The 13,312-nt window shown below is 40.4% G+C and overlaps 1 protein-coding gene across 13 annotated transcripts in view; it reads right to left on the bottom strand.

Annotated features, from left to right (window-relative positions):
* Nucleotides 1–645: 645 nt before the first annotated feature.
* The window catches only part of myo3a (myosin IIIA), a 71,038-nt gene continuing 58,371 nt past the window's right edge, over nucleotides 646–13,312 (bottom strand). For 6 of the 13 annotated variants that reach the window (XM_062020967.1, XM_062020970.1, XM_062020975.1 and 3 more), the window contains 11 exons: nucleotides 13,043–13,248; nucleotides 12,868–12,979; nucleotides 12,637–12,799; nucleotides 12,489–12,575; nucleotides 12,303–12,426; nucleotides 11,263–12,205; nucleotides 11,047–11,191; nucleotides 5,224–5,315; nucleotides 5,028–5,068; nucleotides 2,342–2,566; nucleotides 973–1,842 (listed from right to left, as the gene is read on the bottom strand). In XM_062020967.1, the coding sequence (XP_061876951.1) occupies nucleotides 1,698–1,842; nucleotides 2,342–2,566; nucleotides 5,028–5,068; nucleotides 5,224–5,315; nucleotides 11,047–11,191; nucleotides 11,263–12,205; nucleotides 12,303–12,426; nucleotides 12,489–12,575; nucleotides 12,637–12,799; nucleotides 12,868–12,979; nucleotides 13,043–13,248 (2,283 nt within the window). In that variant the 3' untranslated portion in view covers nucleotides 973–1,697. Of the gene's footprint in view, nucleotides 943–970; nucleotides 1,843–2,341; nucleotides 2,567–5,027; nucleotides 5,069–5,223; nucleotides 5,316–11,046; nucleotides 11,192–11,262; nucleotides 12,206–12,302; nucleotides 12,427–12,488; nucleotides 12,576–12,636; nucleotides 12,800–12,867; nucleotides 12,980–13,042; nucleotides 13,249–13,312 lie in introns of those variants that run through there. The other 7 variants (XM_062020974.1, XM_062020977.1, XM_062020979.1 and 4 more) reach the window with 4 other exon arrangements.

Here is a 13,312-nt window from a genome sequence, read left to right as displayed (position 1 = left end):
TGCAATCTGTTTTTCTTTAAAAAAAATCTGTTGTACTGGTTTTAAAAGTGATGAATACCAAAATGCCCCCTGCATCCTTTAATTTTTCCATCTGCAGCCCTCAGGTGAAAAAGGTAGGACAAAATAACACATTCACACCTATTGCCAATTTCAAGTCTCTATTTAGGCCAGTGTTTAACCCATTGTTGGGCAGTGAAAAATATGTTTCTCAGCTGTGGTCCATATGCGCTGCAGCAGTACTCAGTTGTAATACACTTTTCCACTGCTTGTGGCAGTACAATCTCAAACAAACATAATTCTTCTGGAGCTAAAGTCAGAGATGTTTCTTAAAGGGGAAATTGACTTTTTTGGAATTTTGCCTATCATTCACAATCATTGTGAGAGACAAGAACACACATCTTTTTGTTTTAGGGTTCTAAAGATAAACACTTGCAAGATGCGGCTAATGAGAGCATTGTAGCCTTCTAAACAACTTCAAAACCCTCCATCAACCTGTTATGTACATGCTGCAAGTATACCTGTATATACATACCGGTGTGTATATATATATATATATATATATATATATATATATATATATATATATATATATATATATATATATAAACATATATATAATGTAACAGACACATTCATAACAATATGTACTATGTACAATATTTACCGTATTTTGGTCAATTTAAGCATTGCCTGGGTGCATTTATTTCCGTTCCCATAACAACAAACTTCCGACTTCCGGCAACAGACATGTGTGTTCTCATCACGGCAGACATGTTAACAGACGACGAAAACGACTATTTTCTGGACAAGAAGAATTCAAAAGCTTGTATTTTTGAAGCTGAACATACGGAGGATGAACTACTGGTTATAAAAGCGAGCACAAAGAGAAGGTGAAACGTTGGAGCAGACGGAAGCCAAGAGTGTCACCGGCGTGACTTGACGCTGCAAATAAAGAATAAAAGCGAATCATGATCTAATTCGAAGGTTATAAACTGCAAGTAGGTTAGGTATACTGCAATTATTGAATACCATTAAAATCAAGAGTAAAATTACTAATTCAGTGTTAATATTAGAGTGGGCCTTGGTCCCATCTAATGGAAATGTTGGGCCCCAAATCACAAAGGTTAAGAACCCCTGAATTAGGCAAACGACAATTCAAACCCTCAACCTTGCTCATGTGCTAACCATTGGGTACCGTACAGCCATAATACACCAGAAAATACTCAAAACGGCAGCAGTCGTTTTTTCCTTTCACGGTTTTATCATTCAATAATGCAAGCATGTGAAGCACCCCAAGGCATACAACCAGGGCCGCTTTTGTTTTCTCTTTTCGCTATTCAATATTCACACCTCGCCAAAAACACTTATGAAAAGGCAGCGTCTTCACAGTGTAATGTACCCTATGTTAGTCTTGAATGAGTAGACATATCTGTGTTTTTTGTATTTGTAATATTTATAAATAGAGTAAGGATGCACACAAAGCTTTTCAACATTAAAAACATGTCTAGAGCTTGGAAGCATATCAACAACCTGACGGAGAATATCTTCTGCACTGTCTTATTTACAGGCGTTTTGAAATAAAACCTATATTTTATTCACAAGTATCTAAAATGTTGTGTTTGAGTACAGCATCGACATTTTGGGCCAAAGCTGTGATCAGTCAAGTATTGTTGGTCAGCATAACCTGCCTAAAAAACTCAGTCCTGTGCTCGGTACTGCCTGATGAGTCTCCGTCTTTGGGAGGTCTTCCTCAGCAAGTGCCTGAAGTCGTGAGGGTTCTCCTCGGAGCGACTCTCCGTAGAGGAAATTCTGGGAACGCAGCGCCTGTTTGACAGAACAAAGCTAGGAAGAGAAAAAGGCAGAAAGTGTTCTCAGAATCAAAACAGTCACAACATATTTAAGGCCATCAGCCATGTTTTCTATAAACATGCTTTGAGTGGCACATTTCTGACTTTCTGGTCGTTTGAAATGCAGTGTTAGGATAGATTTAGTTACATTTTTGGGGCCCAACTGATGTAAAGATTGCAACATCCCAAATTTGTTTTGGGGGAAAATAACAATTTCCTGTAGCTGCAGGCGGCTTTCCCGTAATTAGCTTTACTCTAAATCGCCACGACTGCCAGACGACGGCATCAAACATGCGCGCCATCTGTACACTCATTTAAGAGGCCGCCGCCTCGAGGTTGTTGTTTCTTTATAAGAATATTCTCTGGATAAACAAGTTAATTTGTACAAAGTGTTTTTTTCCTCTGAGTGATTACTTTTTTGCGGTAAATGACTTAACATGCTACTGCTGTATTTTCTGTAAACCTAGAACATTCTGGTCTTATCAGAGGAGTACCTGGTGTCTTTGGCAGGTTTAGACTCGGGCTCAGTGGCTACTCGCTGGCTGGACTCTATTTGCACAACAGGTTCTGGTTGGGCCACCACAGAGGACGTCCTATCCATGGACCACCGCCGTTGGACGCCGCTGGAGGATGCTTTCTCAGTAAAAATGGCGGGGGTAGACCTGCTGGTGGGTAAGGCCTGGTAGTACTGTTCGTCCACGTCCAGCAGCTTACCTGGACTACAAGGAAAGACTCATAAAAGGGAGAGTGGGATTCTTGTACGCTACACTCTGACCTCTGTGTGACTGATGCTGACCCATTGTGAGAATGTCCACATGGCGATCAATAAGTTTCACACATTACCAGCCATGACAGATATTCCAATCAGCCTTCATGACATGAGGAGCGGCTCACAGGAAAGTGTTTGTTTATCTGCAGCTTTCTTCTGCTGATGAGGCACAATGATGATGATGCCTTTCTTTGTGTTGATTATAATCATCTCCACTATCATCTGCATCTTTAGAGTGATTGACAGAGGAGTCCATAAAAGACTTGATCACGGGTGGATTTGCCATTTAAGGCGGTCACCATCATCATTGTGATGCTTTGTTTCCCCTCATGACTCTAAACAGCGGTGTTCCACAGGTGTGTGCTTAGTGGCCTCTTCTTCTTCATCCAAATACAGTACAGTAGAACCTCGATCTACAGACAATATTGGTTCTTGAACAGGGTTTGAAAATAAAAAAAATGTATATTAAAGAACATTTTACAATAAGACACAGTATTAATATGAATAAAGTAGAACCTTCATTTACAACCCCCTCTATTTGGAAACTTTTCCATTCACAAGCTTTTAGATCGACCCAAATAGGCCCTTTGTGTGCGAACGCTTCATTCATTTTGTGTCCCGCCTGCAGGTAAAAAGTAGTGCGCAGCATTTTTGGGGAGAAAAAGCCCTCCACTTCATATGCTGAGCAGTACACTACCTTTTAATAAGTTTTGTCCATTTTGTTAACTCAATAGTCCCCAAAACACAGCAGATCAGCGTGGAAAAAAGAATGGAATCGCCGTGGAGTAAAAAAAAAGAAGAAGAAAAAAAAGACTATTTGCGAGGAGTAAATAAGTGGTGCCACAAGTCGACAAAGCAGGTTCAGGATTTAATTGTTATGATCTATCCCTTGTTCAGGGGTGCCTCTTACACGCCCACACACCCCCTCATCCCTGATCTCCTTCTTTGCCAATGTAAGTGGATTTTACTTTTTTAAATGTTTGTTATTGTAGCAATGTGGTTGTTAAAGTTAAGGATTTTTGTGATTTCTGATCGTTTGTGAGGGCACCAAAGGGACTGTGTGTGTATGCGCGTGTTGGCAGGGCAGTGCATAAAGAGGACAGCTTGTTGTTGTTTTGGGTTGTTAATAAAGAGAAAGTTGATCCATCACCTCCTAGTTATGTTTGTTGATATACAGTACTGTGTAGCACTTTATATTGTGTTCAAAGTGTATAAACTAACTAAAATAAGGATTTTTTTTGTCAAGTCTGGAACCCATTATTCATATTTAAAATTGTTTCTTATGGAGAAAGTTGCTTTACTATACAAACGTTTTGGTTTACAACCCATGTTCAAGAACCAATTAAGTTTGTCAATTGAGGTTCCGTTGTAATGGGTTCCAGCTATCGACAAAAGTCCATGTATTAGTAAAGGTTTAAAGACTTTGAACACAATATCAAGTGGTATACAGTATTGTATATATAAACAAAACAAGGGAGTGATGGATCAACTTTTTATGTAATAAAGTCAGGACAACAACTAGCTGAACCGCTGTGGTGCACTCACATTTTGTAATCACAAAATTAAACATGAAATGAAATTTAACAACCAGGTCGCTACAACAAAATTCACTTTACATTGTCTGTTAATTTTCTTTGCACGCAGCCGAAGGGAGGGGGAGTGGGGAAAGGCTGTGTCGACAACGCTGTGGATACTTCCTAAATGTTTCAATTAGTTTTCTTTGGACTCACATTGAGCTAGCTAGCAAAACTAAAAAAGGTTGTACAAAGGCTAAAAAAACACTTAAAAGGCACATTAAGTACCTAACGGCAGCACTGTGCTCTACTGACTGAATGAGCACCAGAGATTGAACAGCCCTCCCACAATGGATGTGCTGCCAGGCACAAAATGGCGGCTCTGTGAGAGACACAATGGGTCAATTGAAACGATTAATACACCAAAGCATATCTATATTCGGTCTGTGGTTTGTAAATCTAAAAGTTCGTACAATGTGGGGTTCATAAATCCCCACTTTTTTTTTTTTTTTTACAAAATAAAAAAAATATCAAAATGGCCCTCACATGATTTGACTTTTCAGTATGCGGCCTTTGGTGAAAAAAGTTTGGACATCCCTTGTAGAATACAGAGTGTGGTGATTAAGAACCGAACGCTTCCCCAGTGTTTACCCGTCTGCCTCGAACAACACCCACATGACAACACGTCAGTGTCTTGCATTGAAGGACAGCAACGTTCATATTTCCACAGATATCGTGTCCGACGGGTGGACGCGACGCGAGGAGACGCTAGTAAATTTCCCAGAGGAGGTTTGTGATTCCGCACACCATTAAACACTGTCGTTATGTAGGCGCCACACTGCGTTGGCTCACTGTGTGCAAAAGAGGATGTTAAATCATGCTTAAAAATGGACTTACCCTTCTTTTCTGGGCTTGCGTTTGTCATCCTGGATGGAGCGCTGGAAGGAAGCGCGAACATGTCAGTGGTGATCATCGACAGTAAAAACACACTACGGATGCTGAAGTTTGATAACCTTTAGGTTGATCATACAATAAACCTTCATGAGCAATGCAAGTAGGGAAATGTTGAAAAAGACTGTCTTTGTGGACTCACATGAATTAGCGTGTAGTAGGTGCAGTCCTCCGGCGTGTTGAGGGTCTTTGGCTGCAGGGTCCGGCGGGGGGGCCTCGACAGCCTCTTGTCAGCTGAAAGGAGACAAAGACAAGATCTAGCAATGTCTGTTCATTTCATTTAATTCATTATGCAAACGGGACATTTTATTGATATCCTACCAGTATTATGTCCGTAGAGCCTGTTTATGAGCACCAAACCTTAGAAAAATCTATTGTCTCCCTCACTTGTTTGAAATTGATGAACTATTTTAGTTAGGACAATGAACATTGATCAACATATGAGCAAAAGCATCACAGTTAAAGATGCCAAAATTAGTTAGAACAGCTAAATATAATCTGATATCCTAAGGCAGGCACCATAAAACATACAAACTTTCAAAGTCACTTGCAATAACTATTGAAATATAAACTATGAAAACAAGTTAACATAAAGGTGATACTTGCTCCATGTGCACTTTTCAGAATTGCCTTTGAAGTTGCAGGTTTTCATTAGGCCACAAACAAAAAAATAAACCCTCTTTGCTTCACTACAGATATTTAAAATAAAGTTTCATGATTTATTTTTTCTTCAGCAAACAGCTAACCAAGCTTGTTATGGAAAAAAAGCAGGCTTTGCTACACTTTGCTACTTATTTGCTAAAATAAAGCCCAAGGCTCTGCCACATCTGTCAATCTTTGTTTTTCTTCAGCCAATAGGCTAACCCAGCATGACGTTGCTGTTAAAATGTGAGTGTAGTGTTAGCACTGCAGCTTACATTGCTACGCTATTGTTGCTAACGTTTGTGACCAATATAAACATTTCATATCAAGGTTATTGTGACCATAATTATCACGGTACTGTTAAATTTGCTCAAAAAGTACTTAGACTAAAATCCTTTAACCAAGTTCAGTTTTAGTTGCTCAGACAGTGGGTATCATGTTTTTTTGACATATACAGTCCAAAAAAACAATTGAACATGTTAAATGTTTTTTTTTTGGGGTATGATGTTTTTAATGGGGAAATATGTAAATGTGTCTTGTACTGTATACAGTACAGGCCAAAAGTTTGGACACACCTTCTCCTCATTCAATGCGTTTTCTTTATTTTCATGACTATTTACATTGCAGATTGTCACTGAAGGCATCAAAACACAAAAATGGAGAAATTACTGGAAACATGTTTTCTAGTTTCTTCAAAATAGTCACCTTTGCGCTGATTATTGCTTTGCACACTCTTGATGAGCTTCAAGAGGTAGTCACCTGAAATGGTTTTCACTTCACAGGTGTGCTTGAAGCTCATCGAGAGAATTCCAAGAGTATGCAAAGCTGTAATCAGAGCAAAGGCTGGCTATTTTGAAGAATCTAAAATATAAAACATGTTTTCAGTTATTTCACCTTTTAAGTACATAACTCCACATGTTCATTTATAGTTTTGATGCTTCAGTGACAATCTACAATGTAAATAGTCATGAAAATAAAGAAAACGCATTGAATGAGGAGAAGGTGTCTCCAAACTTTTGGCCTTTACTGTATGTGTTAGCATTTAAATAAAGTTGGTATGGTATGGTATTTAAGCTAGCAAGCGTTTAGCATGCGATTTGCGTCCCCTGGAAATTAGCAGTTTCACCGTAAGTTTTCCAAAGCGCAGTAATCAAGTGATAGATGACATCTATTACGTTGGAAAAGTTACAGAGTTACAGAGTATATGTAAAAAGTGGATAAAGTGTACAAAAGTGCCAAACATAGCTCGTTAGCATTGAAGCTACAGACACACCAGGGCTTACAAAAGCACTTTTAAACCGTCTCAATTCCAGCACCAAGGCTAGATTCTTTTAGATCACTTTTAATACATTACTGTGGCTCCTCTGATATTTATTTTAAATTATTGGAAAATTAGCACAATAACTTTAAAAACAAAGGATTTGTAGCTTGCAGCGCTTATTTGATATCTTGAATATTTGTGTCAAAACAAAGCATTGAACAGTGAAAATGTTCTCCCTGACTAAGTTGGTGTGAAAAGTTGAAGCGTGCAGGCATCACCAGTGGTTATAATCACGTTCGAGGCAAAGTTTAATCATTAGGGCAGACCCGAGTGCGACCTTTGGCTTATCGAGCGACCCTCCATTCTGGCTGCAGTTTAACCTCCAGGCCTTGGCGGGTTTGAATTTTCCAACAGAGATGATGCCAATCAACCTCTGACACACAAAATAAGTGTTTGCTAACTTTGCCGAGCGTGGCCGACAGGGGTTTTGTGAGCAGCTTGTGGCCACATCGTGCGCGACGAGGGAGCGCACACGCCGTAATCTATCATTGGTGTCAACGGTGATGGACGGCGACAATATTCCACTGTTATTGCAAATATATTACAGTGACCTTTCAGTGTTACTTTTTATTAATCATGTTCAAGCAAGGAAAAACAGGTGAATAAAATCCATCCAAAACAGGCGAAAAATTTCTAATATGAATGAGCAGGTCTGTCTGAAAGGTCACTTTGTATTACAAAGAAACAAGCACAAGCCAATTTCACATAGCCTCTAATTGATTCCAGCTATAATTGTCACAAAACTTGATTAAGCTTTGACGACTTTCCCCCCGTGAGGAGCATTGTGACGGGCACGTTCTTTGTGCGTGTCACACACACCATTGTGATGGAGTTATTATTATGTGCATTAATTTATGGAAAAGCGAGCTGGCATTGCAGCAGCAGCCCCGGGAAATAACACGCATAAGTTGACATGTAGCCTCAGGCTACCTGCTCATCTAAAGAACAGCCAGTAAAGGGCAAATAGAAGAATTAAAATAACACTGGCGGTGTATGCATTTTGGTCAATCAGAAGCCTGAAAATGCATCCACAGTAGTAGCATTATAAATAGGGACTTACACTTTTTTTTCTTCAAGCCAATACCGATACAGATAACTTCTTTACATCCATTATTTTTATAATTTAGATGTAATGATTGGGTGTAGTTTGTGCACACCTTTTTCTGCAGTTGATATTGGGGCAGCTTCTTAGATCGCACAGTCATCTTTGTAGGTTTTAAAAAACACCTGATGTTTCAGGTGGCTGATAATGTGTTAAAATATATGTGTTTTTTCCCCTTCTTGTGGAATTTCTGCAGAACATTAGGTGCAAATAGCACGCCAAATGTCCTCTAAAACCGTGAAGAAGTCCCACGCGATCGCCATATTTGTTTACAGTGAGCTCGGGGAAGTTTATGACTTCCTATGACAGGGGTGTCCAAAGGTTTTTATTCGGCGCTACAAATTCATGAGATGTGTAATGTAATACCATGCCTGTAATGCAATTAGAAAAAGCATGTAAATACATTTAATCAATGATTAAATCACTACACTAACTTCAGAAATTTATAAAAAAAATATACAGTAACTTGTAGTTCCAATTTTAATACAAAACCTCTATCTTTAATGTCATTTATTCCAACTCAGTATACTGTCTCATACTGCCTGTGCGTGTGTGTGTGTTGATCAACTTTACACAGCTGTTTGCACACAAGATCTGTGATCGCAAAGCATTAATTTGGCATATTATGTAATATTAAATTGAAGAGGGACGTTTCCCAAACATGATAAACATGTAAAAATACAGTACAAGGATAAAGCCCAATTTTGGGGTAAATCATCAATACGCTGTCATACGGATGCATGCACACGTACACAGACGCGCACTCACACACAAATACATACCGTATTTTTCGGATTATAAATCGCTCCGGAGTATAAATCGCACCGGCCGAAAATGCATAATAAAGAAGGAAAAAAACATATAAGTCGCACTAGAGTATAAGTCGCATTTTTGGGGGAAATTTTTTGATAAAATCCAACACCAAGAATAGACATTTGAAAGGCAATTTAAATTAAATAAAGAATTGTGAACAACAGGCTGAATAAGTGTACGTTATATGACGAATAAATAACGAACTGAGAATGTGCCTGGTATGTTAACGTAACATATTATGGTAAGAGTCATTCAAATAACTATAACATATAGAACATGCTATACGTTTACCAAACAATCTGTCACTTCTAATCGCTAAATCCGATTAAATCTTCTTCCTCTGTGTCGTTTCTAAACAACTCTGCCAACTCCAAAGGTAGATAATGCGCCGCTTCCTCTTCTATCGGTATAATTTCACACATAAATCGCTCCAGAGTATAAGTCGCACCCCCGGCCAAACTATGAAAAAAACTGCGATTTATAATCCGAAAAATAGGGTAATGCCTATAGCAGAACGAGGAACATAACGTAACTACGGTCATGTGTACATAATTTACACATGTAAAAGATTTAGAATTTACAATATCAGGAAATTATCAGACACTTCAGTTTGTTAATTAAAGCTAACTATAGGTAACAAACTGAACTCTTATGTGAATGTTCTACTTCTACCTTATTTCCCTGACAACCTCCGTAACGCTTTGAAATCAATCAGAAATATCAAACACATGAAATGCGAGAAGTTGAAGCAGAGTTTTGCATATTATTCATCATGCTTTGTAGTGGAATTAGATTTTTGTAATTTTGAATTGTGTAAAATGGTTAGATGATTTTTCTTAATAATATCCACATAATTCCATGGCCATGTGACATTGTGTGGCACGTGTGTTGACTTAATGTGTTGGTTTCTAATTATTTGCATCCTGGGCTTGGATTGCTACACTATGCTCAAATATTTATTAAAATTAAATACACACTGTCATTGACAAACATTACTCACATTAGCCCGAAGAGGAGATTATATCTGATGTTAATTATTTTAAACTTTTCTTATTTAATAATTATTTAGAGACTACCGCAGGTTGGCGGGCCACACATGGCCTACAGTCTGTAGTTTGGACACCCTGTCCTTTGCGGTAGGAGAAAAGAAGCACTTGATTTGCTCACCCTAGCCCACCTACAGCAGTCTTACCTCCTTGGAGCGTTGATTTTTTTTCAAATATCAGTTTTTGCCATTATTTTTTAATGTTATCTGATTTATCGGTATGACATCATCATTGTTACATTAGTTAGATAATTATCGGTCCGAAATTTATTGTGCACCCCTAATGTAATGATAGATGTACAATGAGTATCTCTAAAATCAGCACTAATAAACATGTTTACTGTAGATTAAAAATAAACATTAAAAAGACATGATGTAAATATCCATTTTGTGAAGTCTAACTGAAATGTGAGCATGACATACGACATTTCAGCGTCCATTATTGCTTTCCAGTGCTATTTCGATAAGAGAATCCAAAAAAAGACATGATGCCAACAAAAGGTTATTACCGTCCTCTCGCCTTTCAGGAGTGGCGGTGGGCAGCGTTTTAGAATTTGCCGTCCCTTCTTCCCCCGCCCCAACCATGCACTAACCTTCCTCCCTCCAAAAAAGCAATTACTTATTTTGATGACACGCCGGATAGAGAAGCTCTTCCTGCCTCGCCACTTGACTTTCACAGGTTTCCCGATCTAATCAAAGACTCACGAGAACGCGCTACAGATAACATCGCATCCCTCAGCAGGAAAAGACTGAAATAAAGGTATCTATTCCCTGTGCGGAGAAAACAGGAGCAGTATGGAAATGCAGGCTGACGGGGGCCGACATTTCCAACCCTACTGGCTCAGGACCAAAACATAGACATTCACTTTCTGTGCAACAGGAAATGACTCTCTGAACTCCACTGTAAGATGGCTGAGCTTTGAGAGAACAAAAATCCTTGCGACAAACATTAGAATAAAGTAGTTTTGGCGATATTCGTAAAAAAATAAATAAAATGAAACGCCATTCTCAGGTAGAACATTTCGCATCGTTATGCCCTTACGTGATTTGTGAATCTGAGGAGCGAAGCCGTTGACTGCTTTTCCTTTCACGAACATGCCGTTTCTCTCTGGGTTTGATTGATGGACCTGGATAATCTCTGTCAACTTCTGCTGCAGGGCCACAAAGTTCTGAGAAGTCTTTGCGATCTGCGGAATGTACGTAGCAGTGATTGGGGGTTAGGTTCTTAGAGAGTGATGATTGCATAAAACAAAGTCACCTGTTTGGAGAAGCTCTCCAGCTGCTGGGCTTCGTCCTGCACCGCTTGCTTGTAGGCCTTCAGCTTCTTGCGTTCCTTGTAGCCTCGAAAGTTGCTCTGGATCTTCACCGCAGCCTCTTCTTCCTCCCCCCGTCTCTCTTTTTCTGCATAATCTTTATGTTCTATCACAATGTCAGAAACATCCACAGCCTCTTCTGCCACTTCTAGCTCAACATTGTTTGGATTCAAAGCTTCCACGTTTGCTTCTCGGCTCTCACAGGTTGCATCATCATTGATTTTGCTGGTCTTCCTACCAGGGATCTTTCCTTCCTCCTCAAGTCGTTCACGTTCCTGATGGCCTCTGAAGTTACTCTGAAGCACCAACGCCGCTTTGGTCTCCTCAGAGTCTCCTTCCTCCTCTGACGCTTTCTGCTCATCTGCTTTGCCTTGGATCTCGACTTCCTCCTGAAGCCTTTTCCTCTCCTTTTGACCCCTGTAGTTACTCTGAATCAGGACGGCAGCTTTGATCTCTTCTTGCAAACTTGTGGCGTCTCCATTCTCCAACACCCTCGAATCTTCAGGCGAGGCGTCTTCCACAAGCTCAACCTCCGCCTCATCTTCCGGCACCTGCGTGTGGTCACTGCCTTCGCTCTCCTCCGCTTCGTATGTGCTGTCTTCGTCGTCATCCTCCGCACTCTTAGCCCCGTCTTCGTGTTCTTCGCTTATGAGCGCTTGTCCACATTGAGGTTCTAACAGGATGAATGGTAGCTCCAGCTCCGCTCCAGCCATAGTCTTTTTTCTCTCCTTAAACTTCTTCCTATCCTGGTAGCCTCGGAAGTTGCTTTGCAGGACGACGGCAGCCTTGGATTCTTCTTCTTCTCCCTCAAAAGCAGGAAAAACATCCTGAGTGATGGTCTTCCCTGGCTCATTTTTCAGTGCATTTTCAGCTTTCTCCTTAGCTTCTCTAGAAACGAGGTGGATTTTAAGTTGGGTTAACATGAAGCGACACAGTTTAGCTTGTAACCTTGTGTTTCCACTACACGATAGAGAATTTTGCATACCGTTTCCTTTTCAAACTTTTCCTTTCTTTGTGACCCCGGTAGTGCGCCTGAATCCTTGTTGCTGCTTTCTGCTTTTCCGCCACAATCTTTTTGTACTTCTTTTTTGCAAGATAGCTCCTGCAGACTGAGCAAGAAGACAGTTAAAACAAGCTGGTCCCCCCTCGTCCAATCCAGCAAGGTTCTTACCGGCTTGAAACTGGACAATGAAGGCTTGTAGCTTCACATTTTTCTTGTCGCTAGAAATCTTCTTTCGAACTATGTAACCTCTATATGCTGGAAATTAAACCAAGAATGACATTGTCCTTTTTTTGTTAACCATGCACAGTTAACTAACCTGACTGCAGCACCAGGGCGCCCTGCTCTCGCTCCTTCAGCAGCCGGCGGTAGCGTTTGCAGCCCAGCCAGCCTCGGATGCAAGACTGGAGCAGAATGATGAACTGCGTCGCCTGCTGCACCATCAGATTCAGGTGTTCTACGTGGTAGTATTTGAGGAAAACCTAAACACATTGCGTTACGTTCAAATTCAGCTGGTAAAAGCAAAACAGCTTGGCATTTAACATTCTACCTTTGTTTTTCCCATGGCCCAGTTCTCCAGCTTGGCTTTTTCCAGTATCATCGTGCACGCCTCAGGAGTCACAGCTGGCTCATCGTCAGCATGGAAAGCCAAAATGTGATACCTGCAAGCACCCAGCGTCATTAGTCGGATGCAAACAAAACCACCAATGCGATAAAACGACAACCTCTTCAGGAAGTTAGCAAACAGGATGCGGTGAGAGTAGCCCTGCCGGCGGATCTTGGCCGTCTCCAGAATGCCAGTGTATCGGAGCTGGACCAGAACCTTTTCCCGATCAAACTTGTGGGCTTGTCTGTCGTTATTGGGTTTGATGCAGCGCACAAAGTGAGGCTGCCCCGCCACCATCTTGGACAGCAGATCCATCAGGGAGTACTACAAGGTGCGTAAGAAACAGCAGCATAGCTTTGGGCGGTTAGCTTACTAGTGGAAAACAAGC

Source organism: Entelurus aequoreus, linkage group LG15, assembly GCF_033978785.1.
Source record: "Entelurus aequoreus isolate RoL-2023_Sb linkage group LG15, RoL_Eaeq_v1.1, whole genome shotgun sequence".
Lineage (NCBI taxonomy): Eukaryota > Metazoa > Chordata > Actinopteri > Syngnathiformes > Syngnathidae > Entelurus > Entelurus aequoreus.
The sequence above is the reverse complement of the archived record's forward strand: the minus strand, read 5'-3'. Positions and strand labels throughout refer to the sequence as shown.